We start from the raw sequence: 18,044 nt of genomic DNA, 5'->3' as shown, positions 1-18,044 counted from the left end.
AGTATTGCGTCATCATCGATGGGGGGGGGTTTCCGATTTGCTGACTTTTGATGACAAAGGGGGAGGGGGGTTTGGATAATGCTTACGTCATCAACCACCCTTTATGAAAATATGAGTTAGGATTCAGAGGGGCAGAGCTGATGACGAAATTTTGCTGACGGGGGGGGGGGGGAAGGGATGAGCTGTAGACATTTTTTCTGAATTTATATTTGGCGTCCGATCTTTTATTCTGGGCCCTTTCAACATTCGTCCTTGGAAGAGCCGTCGTAGTACTAAGATGGGGCCATCTTCCTTTACTGGCTTGAGACCATGGGCAGAGATACGGGGGGGGGAGCAACATCAAAGGTGTGCGCGGATTATCTAATATCCGTGTGTGTATGTCCATTGACATCATCATCATCATCGTGCCCACGCACAGACCTCTCAGCAGGGCCGTCTTAAGACCATCATGGGGCCCCCGGGCCAAATGATTTTTCTGAGGCCCTACCAGGCAAATTTTCTAAAATCTTAACCAGATCCCATTTTTGTGAGGCCCCTTTTCTCTTGTGGGCCCCATGCCTTAAGACGGCACTGCCTCTCAGTCTATATCCGCCTATCCTTAAAAATATATCAATAAATAAGTAAGAACTATGTTCAATTATTCGATGATTAATGACAAAAACATGTGACTAGTTTATCGATAATAAATTATCACATTCCACTTTTTTTTAATTGTCAGAATCATAATCAATAGGTTCAGTCTGTCTTAACGGTCTTGTCGACACTGTTAATAGGACTGATCGGTTCAGACGAATCATTTAAGGATTATGAGAAATCGATGCACATCTCTCTCTCTCTGGCTTCATATCGATTTTTGGGAGCAATGAAAAATTAGAAACCGTTTCTTTAGACCTCGTTATTACACTCGGGTACGAGCAACGGATACGTGCAGAGACCCATCTTCTTGCTGAACACGGTAGCCGGTGGACAGTCGAATACGTAAACGGTGTAGCCCGACGCCACCTGTACGCAGTTGACGTATTTCTTGCAGGTTTTTGTGTGAGGACCGATACCGGGTTTCGTGCACATTTCCGAATCGTTATTTGGCTTCTGATCTTCTCCTTCGGGTTTCAACGTGGTCCTTGCAGGAGCCGTCGTAGTGAGGACGTCGTTGGTGCCGCCTCCGCCTCCTGGCCGGAGACCTTTCTTGATGGTATTGATCAACGGGTACTTGCCCCTGCTGCAGTTTCCTCGGAAGTCATCGGTTTCCATTGACCACACCATTGCGCCACCCAAGCTATATTTCTTGACAACATCGACCTGAAATTTCAAAGATTCATGTCATAAAGCTGTCAATTAAATTCGAAAGCATTGCTGTACCATGATTTAGTTTCGAGTAATTTGCTCATCAATGATAGCTGAAAGGAATCCGTAGGCGGGAAAGCTTAAATAAAATACTGAAGGGTGCTTCAAAAATTCTGTTTATCCCTTCAATCAAATGTTTCTAAATTCCATATTTTTTTTTATAGGCAATAAGGGCTGTAGAAATCTTAAGAGCATCCACTTTAATAGGACATAATTGACCTTGCATGACCTTGCACTTATCATAATACTGACCTTCAAAGCGATGCTTCTGACGTTGTCATATGATATCCACAGCTTGTCTCTAAAAGCGTATGGCACTTTCTGTTCTTCATCGAACACTACTTTCCAGCTGTTGTCAGACTTCAACATCTCACACAACTAAATTAAAGAAAATAAATTTCCCAAAAATAAAATTAGAGAGAACAAATGGCTCTGAAAGAAAATTAAACGGTATGAAACGAATGAATGGCCCAGAATGAAAATTAAAGAAACTGTAAATAGCTCGCAAAGGCCATGAATGGACTATAATGGACGAGTGCTCTCTAACATCTAAGCCATAGTCTCCCAAACTTTTTGTTCCATCGCCCCCCTTCATCAGAAATTTTTTCCTCTCATCGGCCCCCAACTCGAGTAAACCCATAGGATCCTATGTCAAATCAGTAGGTTCTATCGCCCCCTTGGACAATTCCATCGCCCACCAGGGGGCGATATTGCCCACTTTGGGAAACACTGATCTAAGCTATGGCAGCAGATAGAATATTTCAACCTTGGAGCGTATATATATATATGTTGAAAGGCACCGTACATGGACGGCGTCATCAATCAACTAATAGCTTGTGAATGACATAGGCCAGCGGTTCTCAACCTTTTTTGACCCACGGAGCCCTTTCCGGTATGTAATTTCTATGGCGGAGCCCCAGGCGCCAATTTTTTATTTATTCATCAAAGTTTCTGACTTATTATTAAAAATATTAATAATTATTATTTTTTCAAATTTACTGGGTTTTTTATTTTTCTCGAGGGACCGCGGAGCCCCTGGAAGTTCACACGGAGCGCCGGTTGAGATCCGCGGACATAGGCCAACCAGATGGCTTATAGAAATGTCCTCTCAACTTGTAATAAAAGATTCATCGAAAGAGTTGGTTATTTGTGGAGATGAAGATTCATCGGGTGCGAGAGACCGGGGTTCGAATCCCCGTGGGGGCAGTGATGAATTTTCTTCCTTGTAATCTTCATCTCCCTAAATAGCCAGTCTTTTTCGATGAATCTTGTATTGACAAGTGGAGGACATTTCTATATGCAACGTTATTTTACTCAAAGAAAATGAATTTAATATGTAAAAGAGGTCTATCCATCCTGTATGTGGGAATTGGGCTGGAGGCCTCAACAATTGGTGCCAGGAGAAGAAAAAAAGGGAGCCCCCCATGGGCGAAAGTGGTCAAGAAGAACTGTTCTGATTTACTGCATGTTTTACATTAGTGTTTACAGTAGGACACTGAAAAACTCGGATTATCAATGAGAACGCAAACACTTACCTAGGCCGTAGTTCTGTTTGAGGTCGAGATAAGGGTCGTAGGCGGCTATTTCATAGTTCGGTGCCAGCTTGGCGAAGGCGTACACCACGTGAGTACACAGGAAAGGATCGATGTCTTCTATGACGAATTTACCAGCTCCGTTGCGATAATTTGCCCAAGTGCCGACATAGCATACGATCCTGGACGGAGATCTTGCGGCTTCTAGACTCGCTCCTGAAATGAAAATGCAGCAGGCATTTTCAAATTCATGCTTACGGGGGAGCAATATCATAGGGTGAAACAAATGATTGACACCGTATTACTGCATTACGTTTTAATTACAACATCTAATGTGCAATTGTAATTGCTAGAGCCCGGATTGCATATTTTGCCCTTTTTTTAGCATTGATGCATTTGTTACTGCCAAAGCCCGAAGTGCGGCCAATTCACGAATTGGCCAAGAGTTTTTTTAGCAATAATTTGTTAAATCAATATTTCTCATAATACAGTAAAACCCCTCTTTTGCGGACACTCGTGGATCAAAAAAAAAAAAAAAAAAAATTGTCCGTAAAAGAGGGGTGACAGTGTCAGAAGTTTGTTCTGTATTCTATAATATTAACAGTAACTGAAATAGTTTTTTTTTCTTTATATGAATATGAATGCAATTCGGACAAATATGAGAGAACGCCATAAAAATACATAATTATCGCATAGATGCGAAGTTAAAATTACAAAATAAATATTATAAAAAGTTTTCACAATGGATTAAGATCTTTTGGAAAAACCAATCAGTTTTGCCGAGCATTTCAACTCCTTCAAAATGTATTTTAAGCTGAAAGACTACTTCCAATGACTTTTCGTCATTGTGTTCACACTAAAATGTATTTAATCAATGCATTGAATTCATTTGCAGGAGCACGAACTCCAATTTTTACGTTTTTCACAGTTTTGAAACCATCAATTTTTTTTTCTCTTAGTGATAGAGAGCAACGATTATACTAGAGCTGGCCGTATTAAACATCGGCGGAATATACTGTAAAATATATCAGCACAATCAGCAACATATAATTTCAGATTCTAAACGGACATCAGAGGTGCCAGACATTAACAAACTTCCAGCCAAAATTGCATTCAAAAGTTCTGTGGGGTTTGAACATATTCCATACCAATAATACCGGTTTCTCGAACACTGCTACACAAATGGCAACTGATTGTGGGGGTCGATATTTTCTCATCAAAAACTGACCCGAGTATAAGCCGAACCTCCCACTTGAGAGAGGAACGAATTTTTCCACAAAAAAAACTCCACTTATACACGAGTATATACGGCAACCATAGTTGATCAAATATTTAGACTTTTGTAGCCATCTAGTGACCATAATTCAAAAACAAATCCAATTATTGGTGTCCGTATAAGGGTTTCAGTCTAATGGAACGAATGATGAAAATAGTATCCGTGACCGTTTCTGAGGGTGACCGTTAAACAGGGGGTTCGAAATACATTATTTAAATAGGCTTTTTGACGGGATATTTTTATTTGGCTGTAAAACAGGGGTGACCGTTAAGAGGGGTTTTACTCTTGTGGAAGATACGGGGGAGGGCGTGAGGGGGCATTGCTCCCCCCCCCCAGCGTCAAATGTGAAAAGTTGACAGATATAATGCACATATGCATATATGAATTGACATCATCATCATCATCCTGCCCTCCCCCTCCCCCAGAACTCCAAGTCTATCTCCGCCTATACTTTTACTGTATTTTCATAACATCTCGGCTTTTTTCTCCCACTGTAGGTAAGATTTCATGAATTAATAGAGATGTTTGTGGTACTGTTTTTTCCAAATTATCAACCGTTTTATTCTAAGGCTATTAGAGATGTAAAAAGTGTTTTTTAGAAAAAGAGTGAAAAAAGTACATTTTTTTTCAGAAATATTGTCGAAATTATTTTGTTACTGGTATTTCATTACTGAGCAGCTACAAAAAACTAGAAATGTGTAAATAAAGTACAGTACATATACAGGTATATGCCTTTAAAAACATGATATGCATTTTAAAAAACTATCTGATGTTTTTTTGCATGATAATTTTTTAATGCATATTCGAGATTTTTCTAGTGCATAAATTTGGGTTTTTTATGAATATTTTGTTCCTTGTAATGCATATTTTGGCATTTTTACGCGCATATTTTGGCATTTTTACGCGCATATTTCGGCATTTTTAAGTGCATATTTTTAGAGCGTATTTAGCCACTTTTTAATGCATATAATCCAGGTTCTAGTAAATTACGTTCACAAGAAATATTTGCATACTCACCTTCAACAGAGAATACAGCGACGAGTACACAAGCGAAAAAGAGTACAGACTTCATGGTCGAGAGTCCGAGATACGGGAATACAACACCTGTAAAACACCATAGGTACTTGTATTTATATATTTGGATATGCGAAAAACACTTCCGACGAAACACTCTTCAGTAAGAACATGACAAACATGGTCTATACATATAAAAACGGCGGAATTATCTTTATTTGTTTTTTGTTTTTGTTTTTTTCTGAGAAAAATATTTGGAGATAATTTGATTATTCCCGTATTTTGAACCCCGAAAATCGTTTTCATAACCGAAGAATATGGTATCCGTTCACAATACGTAGAATTCTATTGTGTTATGGAGGGGCCTCGATCAAATTATCGGGCGGTTCCGAGATGGATTTTTACGACTTGGCAACAAGTTGTTTTTGTTCGACTTGGTTGAAGGAACACAATCGTCGCATTTGTCGACGATGTAGAGAATGAGAGGGGAAAATATCTCGTGTCACCCTAAATATCGTAATATCGTGCGAGGTCAATGGAATCGTCTCTTGACCGTGTGACCGACCCACCGACTGCTTAGAATTTTTCGGAAATTATTATTCTGTATTGGGTGGAAGTACTTCTCCCCGATGAAAAGAGGAAAAGTCCTTAACCTTTTCCCATAGGAAAATTTTTTTTTGTCACCTTTTGAACTTGAAGGTAATTTTATTTTGTGATCCTTTACAGTGAAACACGGGACAATTTTATGCATACAAGAAGGCTGACCATATTTCCTCGAGAAAAAATACGGGAAATTTTGTAAACTCTAGAGAAGTTCGTGAAAGTACGTTCGAACTATCCAAGTTCTAGTGTATATGCGAGATGGATATTCATATTTATATAACTATAATTATCATAATATAATTTGTAAGTTTGGAAAATGATTTTATTGGTTTGAAAAACGAATAAAAATTCTCAAGATGGCTTCACATTGAAAATAAGGAAAATTTTCCTCAGAAAAGCCGAGACGGCTATTTTTGGCAATTCATGAGACAACTTTTTGAATAGTTGAAATAATATAAGAAAAAGTTTACAGTCAAATTTCAGACAGAAAATTTTGAAATAAACTTTTATAAAAATTCTAAAAAAAATTGCAGTTTTTAAGTTGAAATGTACAGAATGAACCTAACCTGAAGGAAAAACTAATACCGCAGAGAAGAAATAGATTTTTTTTGGAGAAATGGGGAATTTATTATTAAAATTCCTTTAAAATTAAAAAAATATATTATTAAAATTATTTTTTTAGGGTAAAAAAATTGTAAAACAAATTCAAGACAAAAATAATAAGAAAATTCAATGTTCGAAAGATCGCTATTTGAGAAACGTTTTTCAAATCAATTACTAATTTCAATTAAATTTGTTCCTATCTTTGAATAATTAGATTAATTGAGTAATTAGAGACAAAGGAAATTGAAATATCTTTCAAATTACTAGTAATTTCCGTAGTAAATAGAAAGCTTTATGTCTATATTTTTTTTGCTATACATACGCACAGAATAAATTAAAAAAAATAATTCAAAACCAAATGGAAATTTTTCCCTCAAAACTGCATAATTATTTGAGAAATAAATTCAAATTATTACCACACATTTTAAGTTGATAAAAAAAATTTATTTATTGCAAATATTAATAACCAAATGAACTACAGGTTATCACAATCGTTTTAAATTAATTAATTTAAAGTAATAAAACTATAGAATTATCGATAAAATTAATTAATTATGACATCGAATTTTTGTTTGGAAAAATTGGAATAAAATGAAAATAATTCATTAGTAAACGTAACTTACGACACGTATTGTTCATGTGTTGTTTGATGAAAAGGAGTAAGAAGGCGTTGATGCAGGTATTTATATGAAGGCAGGTATTTATCAGAATTTTCAATTTTATCAGTATTTGAATAAAATACAAAACCCACAGAAAAAACAAGGAAACAGGGGAAAAATGAATAGATGTCTTATTTGAGTATTATCTTATCACGTCCATGAGAGAGATTAACGTCTGTCACTCTTCCAAATCCTTCGATACACGAGCATAAACGTTAGTCAGTTTTTTGGCTTAAAAAAAAACAAAACAATCTAAACACCTGATGATGGCGCTCAATGTGTTAACGGTCTGACGCCAACACTTTTCTATGAATTGTAGTGATGCAACACCTGTTGAGTGAGGAAACAATATGCAGTGGTGATGGATAACAATGGAGAATTGTCAATTCCCCCCCGTTTTATAACCGAGATTGTTCCTTTATTACTGTCAAATTAACTTGCGTGAATAGTCATCAGTTGATGAGCTCTGTGAAAGCTGGATTGACGTGATTATGCGGTTTTAATTGTGGTAATAATATTTTATACCGTATAATTAGGGTGACCACATGACCCGTTTACCCCGGGCATTCCCGTATTTTTTTCGAATTTTGGCCTTCGAGAATTGTTTACAAAAATATTCAGTTTTCCAAACGAAGCTTTTTTGAGTTTATAATCATCAAATCAAGAATTATAATTGTTTTTACGACTTATATTAAAATATATTGTGATACTTATGACTGTAAATAGGAATACAGTGATACCTCAGCTAACGAAGACGATTTATTCCGGAAGCACGTTGGTTAGCCGAAATCTTCGTAACTCGAAACATTTCCAATAGGTTTTTATGGAAAATCATTTGATCTAATCCGTCTGTTTCTGCCCAAGATTTGAAGATAAGTTTTTAAAACACCACGGAATGCTATAAAAAAACATAGAAACTGATTGGAGGCTAAAATGAACAGCTTCAAAATTGAAAAAACTAGAATCTACAGGAAAATGAATCTACAAAAACTCAGTTGATTTCCAAGGTTGTCTCCCATCCATTTGTGATTTGGTCAGCTCATTTCGGTGTCTGATGGAAAAGATATTCTCCTATAATGTCCAGATACACGGAGTCTTGAACTGAAAGAAACCACGCTCTCTGAAATAATAGGTTCGCGTTTTTTCTATTAGCTGAATATTTTTCATTTTACATGAAATGATACAAAAACTTTCTGAAGGAGAAGTGAATTTACATCTGGAAAAAAAATTCCGGAGTTGACATGAGTTAATCGGATTCAAGTGACAGTAACTCCGATGCGTGTGTGTGTGATGATTTGGCGACAAAATTCATCTCATGACGCGGCTGTCTTATGTTAGCATCTGCATCCATATCAACGAAAATATTCGTTAGCCGAGGTATCAGTGCATTCATCTCACGTGTTTGTCACGTTTGAATTTTTTTTTTTTTTTTTGCATTCCTAACATTAATTTTAGCTGAGATTTGAATCATTTAACGCCATTTGCTATTTTGGACAATTTCCTCACTAATTAGCAACTTAATGTGTTTTCCCTCTAGAATTTTATAATAGTACTGATTGAATATTGGGCTTTATCCTGTAGAAGAAAAATATTCTTTTACCGTAATAAAAATAAATTATACAATTTGAAAAAAAAAATCATTAGAATTGCTCAAAGTAATAAAAAAAAAATATGTTATTGAATTATACAGGGTGTCCTATAAGCCTTAATTCGGCCTTTATCTCGTCAACCGTTCGTGTAGTTACGGTTCTAATTCAAAAAATGTGTGTTCAAAGAAATCACTCTGTACCAGTTTCGAGAGTGAAAATATACTCATAGTGTGTTACATAAAATAAAAAAATCTAAATTTTTATACGGTCCACCTGTTTTTTTAACTCCCAATTAGGAAGTTGTTGCCCTTTTCCCCCTGAGGCCAATAAAAAGATTCCATGATTCTGAGTACAATATTCGCTGAGATGTTGGAATTTAGAATCAGAAAAAAGTTCCGAAAGAACGGCATAAATAAATGGGGGGGGGGGGGGAACGATGTCTGTGAGTTTAGGCTGTGTTTTCCCAACCATTCCCCGATTTTTGAATTCAAATATCTCAGCTAAACGTGGAATGTTTTTTTTGTTGGCATCCGGGGAAGCATGGCAACAACTTCACAATTGCAAGTTAGAGAACAGAGGAATCGTATAAAAATTTAGAGATTTTTATTTTATTTTATGACGCGCACTGTATTTTCACTCCCGAAACTTCAAAGTCTGATATAGGGACCATTCAAGTATTGCGTCATCATCGATGGGGGGGGGTTTCCGATTTGCTGACTTTTGATGACAAAGGGGGAGGGGGGTTTGGATAATGCTTACGTCATCAACCACCCTTTATGAAAATATGAGTTAGGATTCAGAGGGGCAGAGCTGATGACGAAATTTTGCTGACGGGGGGGGGGGGAAGGGATGAGCTGTAGACATTTTTTCTGAATTTATATTTGGCGTCCGATCTTTTATTCTGGGCCCTTTCAACATTCGTCCTTGGAAGAGCCGTCGTAGTACTAAGATGGGGCCATCTTCCTTTACTGGCTTGAGACCATGGGCAGAGATACGGGGGGGGGAGCAACATCAAAGGTGTGCGCGGATTATCTAATATCCGTGTGTGTATGTCCATTGACATCATCATCATCATCGTGCCCACGCACAGACCTCTCAGCAGGGCCGTCTTAAGACCATCATGGGGCCCCCGGGCCAAATGATTTTTCTGAGGCCCTACCAGGCAAATTTTCTAAAATCTTAACCAGATCCCATTTTTGTGAGGCCCCTTTTCTCTTGTGGGCCCCATGCCTTAAGACGGCACTGCCTCTCAGTCTATATCCGCCTATCCTTAAAAATATATCAATAAATAAGTAAGAACTATGTTCAATTATTCGATGATTAATGACAAAAACATGTGACTAGTTTATCGATAATAAATTATCACATTCCACTTTTTTTTAATTGTCAGAATCATAATCAATAGGTTCAGTCTGTCTTAACGGTCTTGTCGACACTGTTAATAGGACTGATCGGTTCAGACGAATCATTTAAGGATTATGAGAAATCGATGCACATCTCTCTCTCTCTGGCTTCATATCGATTTTTGGGAGCAATGAAAAATTAGAAACCGTTTCTTTAGACCTCGTTATTACACTCGGGTACGAGCAACGGATACGTGCAGAGACCCATCTTCTTGCTGAACACGGTAGCCGGTGGACAGTCGAATACGTAAACGGTGTAGCCCGACGCCACCTGTACGCAGTTGACGTATTTCTTGCAGGTTTTTGTGTGAGGACCGATACCGGGTTTCGTGCACATTTCCGAATCGTTATTTGGCTTCTGATCTTCTCCTTCGGGTTTCAACGTGGTCCTTGCAGGAGCCGTCGTAGTGAGGACGTCGTTGGTGCCGCCTCCGCCTCCTGGCCGGAGACTTTTCTTGATGGTATTGATCAACGGGTACTTGCCCCTGCTGCAGTTTCCTCGGAAGTCATCGGTTTCCATTGACCACACCATTGCGCCACCCAAGCTATATTTCTTGACAACATCGACCTGAAATTTCAAAGATTCATGTCATAAAGCTGTCAATTAAATTCGAAAGCATTGCTGTACCATGATTTAGTTTCGAGTAATTTGCTCATCAATGATAGCTGAAAGGAATCCGTAGGCGGGAAAGCTTAAATAAAATACTGAAGGGTGCTTCAAAAATTCTGTTTATCCCTTCAATCAAATGTTTCTAAATTCCATATTTTTTTTTATAGGCAATAAGGGCTGTAGAAATCTTAAGAGCATCCACTTTAATAGGACATAATTGACCTTGCATGACCTTGCACTTATCATAATACTGACCTTCAAAGCGATGCTTCTGACGTTGTCATATGATATCCACAGCTTGTCTCTAAAAGCGTATGGCACTTTCTGTTCTTCATCGAACACTACTTTCCAGCTGTTGTCAGACTTCAACATCTCACACAACTAAATTAAAGAAAATAAATTTCCCAAAAATAAAATTAGAGAGAACAAATGGCTCTGAAAGAAAATTAAACGGTATGAAACGAATGAATGGCCCAGAATGAAAATTAAAGAAACTGTAAATAGCTCGCAAAGGCCATGAATGGACTATAATGGACGAGTGCTCTCTAACATCTAAGCCATAGTCTCCCAAACTTTTTGTTCCATCGCCCCACTTCATCAGAAATTTTTTCCTCTCATCGGCCCCCAACTCGAGTAAACCCATAGGATCCTATGTCAAATCAGTAGGTTCTATCGCCCCCTTGGACAATTCCATCGCCCACCAGGGGGCGATATTGCCCACTTTGGGAAACACTGATCTAAGCTATGGCAGCAGATAGAATATTTCAACCTTGGAGCGTATATATATATATGTTGAAAGGCACCGTACATGGACGGCGTCATCAATCAACTAATAGCTTGTGAATGACATAGGCCAGCGGTTCTCAACCTTTTTTGACCCACGGAGCCCTTTCCGGTATGTAATTTCTATGGCGGAGCCCCAGGCGCCAATTTTTTATTTATTCATCAAAGTTTCTGACTTATTATTAAAAATATTAATAATTATTATTTTTTCAAATTTACTGGGTTTTTTATTTTTCTCGAGGGACCGCGGAGCCCCTGGAAGTTCACACGGAGCGCCGGTTGAGATCCGCGGACATAGGCCAACCAGATGGCTTATAGAAATGTCCTCTCAACTTGTAATAAAAGATTCATCGAAAGAGTTGGTTATTTGTGGAGATGAAGATTCATCGGGTGCGAGAGACCGGGGTTCGAATCCCCGTGGGGGCAGTGATGAATTTTCTTCCTTGTAATCTTCATCTCCCTAAATAGCCAGTCTTTTTCGATGAATCTTGTATTGACAAGTGGAGGACATTTCTATATGCAACGTTATTTTACTCAAAGAAAATGAATTTAATATGTAAAAGAGGTCTATCCATCCTGTATGTGGGAATTGGGCTGGAGGCCTCAACAATTGGTGCCAGGAGAAGAAAAAAAGGGAGCCCCCCATGGGCGAAAGTGGTCAAGAAGAACTGTTCTGATTTACTGCATGTTTTACATTAGTGTTTACAGTAGGACACTGAAAAACTCGGATTATCAATGAGAACGCAAACACTTACCTAGGCCGTAGTTCTGTTTGAGGTCGAGATAAGGGTCGTAGGCGGCTATTTCATAGTTCGGTGCCAGCTTGGCGAAGGCGTACACCACGTGAGTACACAGGAAAGGATCGATGTCTTCTATGACGAATTTACCAGCTCCGTTGCGATAATTTGCCCAAGTGCCGACATAGCATACGATCCTGGACGGAGATCTTGCGGCTTCTAGACTCGCTCCTGAAATGAAAATGCAGCAGGCATTTTCAAATTCATGCTTACGGGGGAGCAATATCATAGGGTGAAACAAATGATTGACACCGTATTACTGCATTACGTTTTAATTACAACATCTAATGTGCAATTGTAATTGCTAGAGCCCGGATTGCATATTTTGCCCTTTTTTTTAGCATTGATGCATTTGTTACTGCCAAAGCCCGAAGTGCGGCCAATTCACGAATTGGCCAAGAGTTTTTTTAGCAATAATTTGTTAAATCAATATTTCTCATAATACAGTAAAACCCCTCTTTTGCGGACACTCGTGGATCAAAAAAAAAAAAAAAAAAAAAATTGTCCGTAAAAGAGGGGTGACAGTGTCAGAAGTTTGTTCTGTATTCTATAATATTAACAGTAACTGAAATAGTTTTTTTTTCTTTATATGAATATGAATGCAATTCGGACAAATATGAGAGAACGCCATAAAAATACATAATTATCGCATAGATACGAAGTTAAAATTACAAAATAAATATTATAAAAAATTTTCACAATGGATTAAGATCTTTTGGAAAAACTAATCAGTTTTGCTGAGCATTTCAACTCCTTCAAAATGTATTTTAAGCTGAAAGACTACTTCCAATGACTTTTCGTCATTGTGTTCACACTAAAATGTATTTAATCAATGCATTGAATTCATTTGCAGGAGCACGAACTCCAATTTTTACGTTTTTCACAGTTTTGAAACCATCAATTTTTTTTTCTCTTAGTGATAGAGAGCAACGATTATACTAGAGCTGGCCGTATTAAACATCGGCGGAATATACTGTAAAATATATCAGCACAATCAGCAACATATAATTTCAGATTCTAGTCGTGCCAGACATTACCAAACTTCCAGCCAAAATTGCATTCAAAAGTTCTGTGGGGTTTGAACATATCCCATACCAATAATACCGGTTTCTCGAACACTGCTACACAAATGGCAACTGATTGTGGGGGTCGATATTTTCTCATCAAAAACTGACCCGAGTATAAGCCGAACCTCCCACTTGAGAGAGGAACGAATTTTTCCACAAAAAAAACTCCACTTATACACGAGTATATACGGCAACCATAGTTGATCAAATATTTAGACTTTTGTAGCCATCTAGTGACCATAATTCAAAAACAAATCCAATTATTGGTGTCCGTATAAGGGTTTCAGTCTAATGGAACGAATGATGAAAATAGTATCCGTGACCGTTTCTGAGGGTGACCGTTAAACAGGGGGTTCGAAATACATTATTTAAATAGGCTTTTTGACGGGATATTTTTATTTGGCTGTAAAACAGGGGTGACCGTTAAGAGGGGTTTTACTCTTGTGGAAGATACGGGGGAGGGCGTGAGGGGGCATTGCTCCCCCCCCCCCAGCGTCAAATGTGAAAAGTTGACAGATATAATGCACATATGCATATATGAATTGACATCATCATCATCCTGCCCCCCTCTCCCCCTGAACTCCAAGTCTATCTCCGCCTATACTTTTACTGTATTTTCATAACATCTCGGCTTTTTTTCTCCCACTGTAGGTAAGATTTCATGAATTAATAGAGATGTTTGTGGTACTGTTTTTTCCAAATTATCAACCGTTTTATTCTAAGGCTATTAGAGATGTAAAAAGTGTTTTTTAGAAAAAGAGTGAAAAAAGTACATTTTTTTTTCAGAAATATTGTCGAAATTCTTTTGTTACTGGTATTTCATTACTGAGCAGCTACAAAAAACTATAAATGTGTAAATAAAGTACAGTACATATACAGGTATATGCCTTTAAAAACATGATATGCATTTTAAAAAACTATCTGCTGTTTTTTTGCATGATAATTTTTTAATGCATATTCGAGATTTTTCTAGTGCATAACTTAATTTGGGTTTTTTATGAATATTTTGTTCCTTGTAATGCATATTTTGGCATTTTTACGCGCATATTTCGGCATTTTTAAGTGCATATTTTTAGAGCGTATTTAGCCACTTTTTAATGCATATAATCCAGGTTCTAGTAAATTACGTTCACAAGAAATATTTGCATACTCACCTTCAACAGAGAATACAGCGATGAGTACACAAGCGAAAAAGAGTACAGACTTCATGGTCGAGAGTCCGAGATACGGGAATACAACACCTGTAAAACACCATACGTACTTATATTTATATATTTGGATATGCGAAAAACACTTCCGACGAAACACTCTTCAGTAAGAACATGACAAACATGGTCTATACATATAAAAACGGCGGAATTATCTTTATTTGTTTTTTGTTTTTGTTTTTTTCTGAGAAAAATATTTGGAGATAATTTGATTATTCCCGTATTTTGAACCCCGAAAATCGTTTTCATAACCGAAGAATATGGTATCCGTTCACAATACGTAGAATTCTATTGTGTTATGGAGGGGCCTCGATCAAATTATCGGGCGGTTCCGAGATGGATTTTTACGACTTGGCAACAAGTTGTTTTTGTTCGACTTAGTTGAAGGAACACAATCGTCGCATTTGTCGACGATGTAGAGAATGAGAGGGGAAAATATCTCGTGTCACCCTAAATATCGTAATATCGTGCGAGGTCAATGGAATCGTCTCTTGACCGTGTGACCGACCCACCGACTGCTTAGAATTTTTCGGAAATTATTATTCTGTATTGGGTGGAAGTACTTCTCCCCGATGAAAAGAGGAAAAGTCCTTAACCTTTTCCCATAGGAAAATTTTTTTTGTCACCTTTTGAACTTGAAGGTAATTTTATTTTGTGATCCTTTACAGTGAAACACGGGACAATTTTATGCATACAAGAAGGCTGACCATATTTCCTCGAGAAAAAATACGGGAAATTTTGTAAACTCTAGAGAAGTTCGTGAAAGTACGTTCGAACTATCCAAGTTCTAGTGTATATGCGAGATGGATATTCATATTTATATAACTATAATTATCATAATATAATTTGTAAGTTTGGAAAATGATTTTATTGGTTTGAAAAACGAATAAAAATTCTCAAGATGGCTTCACATTGAAAATAAGGAAAATTTTCCTCAGAAAAGCCGAGACGGCTATTTTTGGCAATTCATGAGACAACTTTTTGAATAGTTGAAATAATATAAGAAAAAGTTTACAGTCAAATTTCAGACAGAAAATTTTGAAATAAACTTTTATAAAAATTCTAAAAAAAATTGCAGTTTTTAAGTTGAAATGTACAGAATGAACCTAACCTGAAGAAAAAACTAATACCGCACAGAAGAAATAGATTTTTTTTGGAGAAATGGGGAATTTATTATTAAAATTCCTTCAAAATTAAAAAAATATATTATTAAAATTATTTTTTTAGGGTAAAAAAATTGTAAAACAAATTCAAGACAAAAATAATAAGAAAATTCAATGTTCGAAAGATCGCTATTTGAGAAACGTTTTTCAAATCAATTACTAATTTCAATTAAATTTGTTCCTATCTTTGAATAATTAGATTAATTGAGTAATTAGAGACAAAGGAAATTGAAATATCTTTCAAATTACTAGTAATTTCCGTAGTAAATAGAAAGCTTTATGTCTATATTTTTTTTGCTATACATACGCACAGAATAAATTAAAAAAAGAATTCAAAACCAAATGGAAATTTCATTTCCCTCAAAACTGCATAATTATTTGAGAAATAAATTCAAATTATTACCACACATTTTAAGTTGATAAAAAAAATTTATTTATTGCAAATATTAATAACCAAATGAACTACAGGTTATCACAATCGTTTTAAATTAATTAATTTAAAGTAATAAAACTATAGAATTATCGATAAAATTAATTAATTATGACATCGAATTTTTGTTTGGAAAAATTGGAATAAAATGAAAATAATTCATTAGTAAACGTAACTTACGACACGTATTGTTCATGTGTTGTTTGATGAAAAGAAGTAAGAAGGCGTTGATGCAGGTATTTATATGAAGGCAGGTATTTATCAGAATTTTCAATTTTATCAGTATTTGAATAAAATACAAAACCCACAGAAAAAACAAGGAAACAGGGGAAAAATGAATAGATGTCTTATTTGAGTATTATCTTATCACGTCCATGAGAGAGATTAACGTCTGTCACTCTTCCAAATCCTTCGATACACGAGCATAAACGTCAGTCAGTTTTTTGGCTTAAAAAAAAACAAAACAATCTAAACACCTGATGATGGCGCGCAATGTGTTAACGGTCTGACGCCAACACTTTTCTATGAATTGTAGTGATGCAACACCTGTTGAGTGAGGAAACAATATGCAGTGGTGATGGATAACAATGGAGAATTGTCAATTCCCCCCCGTTTTATAACCGAGATTGTTCCTTTATTACTGTCAAATTAACTTGCGTGAATAGTCATCAGTTGATGAGCTCTGTGAAAGCTGGATTGACGTGATTATGCGGTTTTAATTGTGGTAATAATATTTCATACCGTATAATTAGGGTGACTACATGACATGTTTATCCCGGGCATTCCCGTATTTTTGTCGAATTTTGGCCTTCGAGAATTGTTTATAAAAATGTTCCGTTTTCGAAGCTTTTTTGAGTTTATAATCATCAAATCAAGAATTATAATTGTTTTTACGACTTATATTAAAATATATTATGATACTTATGACTGTGTGTGTATAAATAGGAATACAGTGATACCTCAGTTAACGAAGACGATTTATTCCGGAAGCACGTTCGTTAGCCGAAATCTTCGTAACTCGAAACATTATTTCCAATAGGTTTCTATGGAAAATCATTTGATCTAATTCGTCTCGGTTTCTACCCAAATATTCGAAGATAAGTTTTTAAAACATCACGGAATGCTATAAAAAAGCATAGAAACTGATTGAAGACTAAAATGAACAGCTTCAAAATTGAAAAAACTAGAATCTACAGGAAAATGAATCTACAAAAACTCAGTTGATTTCCAAGGTTGTCTCCCATCCATTTGTGATTTGGTCAGCTCATTTCGGTGTCTGATGGAAAAGATATTCTCCTATAATGTCCAGATACACGGAGTCTTGAACTGAAAGAAACCACGCTCTCTGAAATAATAGGTTCGCGTTTTTTCTATTAGCTGAATATTTTTCATTTTACATAAAATGATTCAAAAACTTTCTGAAGGAGAAGCGAATTTACATCTGGAAAAAAAATTCCGGGGTTGACATGAGTTAATCGGATTCAAGTGACAGTAACTCCGATACGTGTGATGATTTGGCGACAAAATTCAGCTCATGACGCGTCTGTCTTATGTTAGCATCTGCGTCCATATCAACGAAAATGTTCGTTAGCCGAGGTATCAGTGCATTCATCTCACGTGTTTGCACGTTTGAATTTTTTTTTTTTTTTGCATTCCTAACATTAATTTTAGCTGAGATTTGAATCATTTAACGCCATTTGGACAATTTCATCACTAATTAGCACCTTAATGTGTTTTCCTCTAGAATTTTATAATAGTACTGATTGAATATTGGGCTTTATCCTGTAGAAGAAAAATATTCTTTTACCGTAATAAAAATAAATTATACAATTTGAAAAAAAAAATCATTAGAATTGCTCAAAGTAATAAAAAAAATATGTTATTGAATTATACAGGGTGTCCTATAAGCCTTAATTCGGCCTTTATCTCATCAACCGTTCGTGTAGTTACGGTTCTAATTCAA

The 18,044-nt window shown here is 36.4% G+C and overlaps 3 protein-coding genes across 3 annotated transcripts; all 3 read right to left on the bottom strand.

Moving 5' to 3' along the window:
- Positions 1–669: 669 nt before the first annotated feature.
- LOC149069188 (chitotriosidase-1-like) lies at positions 670–1,718 on the bottom strand. Its single transcript, XM_089250837.1, has 2 exons — positions 1,597–1,718; positions 670–1,299 (listed from the first exon to the last, which is right to left on the bottom strand). The coding sequence occupies exons 1-2, from the start codon at positions 1,711–1,713 to the stop codon at positions 886–888; spliced, it is 531 nt and encodes a 176-aa protein (XP_089106963.1). The 5' UTR covers positions 1,714–1,718; the 3' UTR covers positions 670–885.
- Positions 1,715–7,055, bottom strand: LOC149069187 (putative chitinase 2). The gene is made up of 4 exons (XM_089250355.1): positions 6,996–7,055; positions 5,170–5,256; positions 2,880–3,092; positions 1,715–1,722 (listed from the first exon to the last, which is right to left on the bottom strand). Exons 1-4 carry the CDS (start codon positions 7,009–7,011, stop codon positions 1,715–1,717), a joined length of 324 nt encoding a protein of 107 aa, XP_089106481.1. The 5' UTR covers positions 7,012–7,055.
- Positions 7,056–9,961: 2,906 nt separating this feature from the next.
- Positions 9,962–16,387, bottom strand: LOC149069186 (endochitinase-like). The gene is made up of 6 exons (XM_089250354.1): positions 16,262–16,387; positions 14,435–14,521; positions 12,172–12,384; positions 11,886–11,929; positions 10,889–11,014; positions 9,962–10,591 (listed from the first exon to the last, which is right to left on the bottom strand). Exons 1-6 carry the CDS (start codon positions 16,275–16,277, stop codon positions 10,178–10,180), a joined length of 900 nt encoding a protein of 299 aa, XP_089106480.1. The 5' UTR covers positions 16,278–16,387; the 3' UTR covers positions 9,962–10,177.
- Positions 16,388–18,044: the final 1,657 nt, after the last annotated feature.

Source organism: Pholcus phalangioides, unplaced genomic scaffold (genome assembly GCF_987345545.1).
Source record: "Pholcus phalangioides strain wild (caught in Gottingen) unplaced genomic scaffold, Ppha-v1.0 ptg000024l_1, whole genome shotgun sequence".
NCBI classification, from domain to species: domain Eukaryota; kingdom Metazoa; phylum Arthropoda; class Arachnida; order Araneae; family Pholcidae; genus Pholcus; species Pholcus phalangioides.
This window is presented reverse-complemented; position numbering and strand designations above follow the sequence as displayed.

Excerpts from the sequence above, each read along its gene's own strand:
- LOC149069188 (XM_089250837.1), bottom strand. The coding sequence starts at position 1,713 with ATGTTGAAGTCTGACAACAGCTGGAAAGTAGTGTTCGATGAAGAACAG. Across the intron at positions 1,300-1,596 it reads TCAGAAGCATCGCTTTGAAG|GTCGATGTTGTCAAGAAATA; the intron begins GTCAGTATTATG and ends TTGAAATTTCAG.
- LOC149069187 (XM_089250355.1), bottom strand. Across the intron at positions 3,093-5,169 it reads CGCTGTATTCTCTGTTGAAG|GAGCGAGTCTAGAAGCCGCA; the intron begins GTGAGTATGCAA and ends TTTTCATTTCAG.
- LOC149069186 (XM_089250354.1), bottom strand. Across the intron at positions 11,930-12,171 it reads CAAACAGAACTACGGCCTAG|AAATGTCCTCCACTTGTCAA; the intron begins GTAAGTGTTTGC and ends CGTTGCATATAG. Across the intron at positions 11,015-11,885 it reads AGATTCATCGAAAAAGACTG|TTGTGTGAGATGTTGAAGTC; the intron begins GCTATTTAGGGA and ends TCTTTAATTTAG.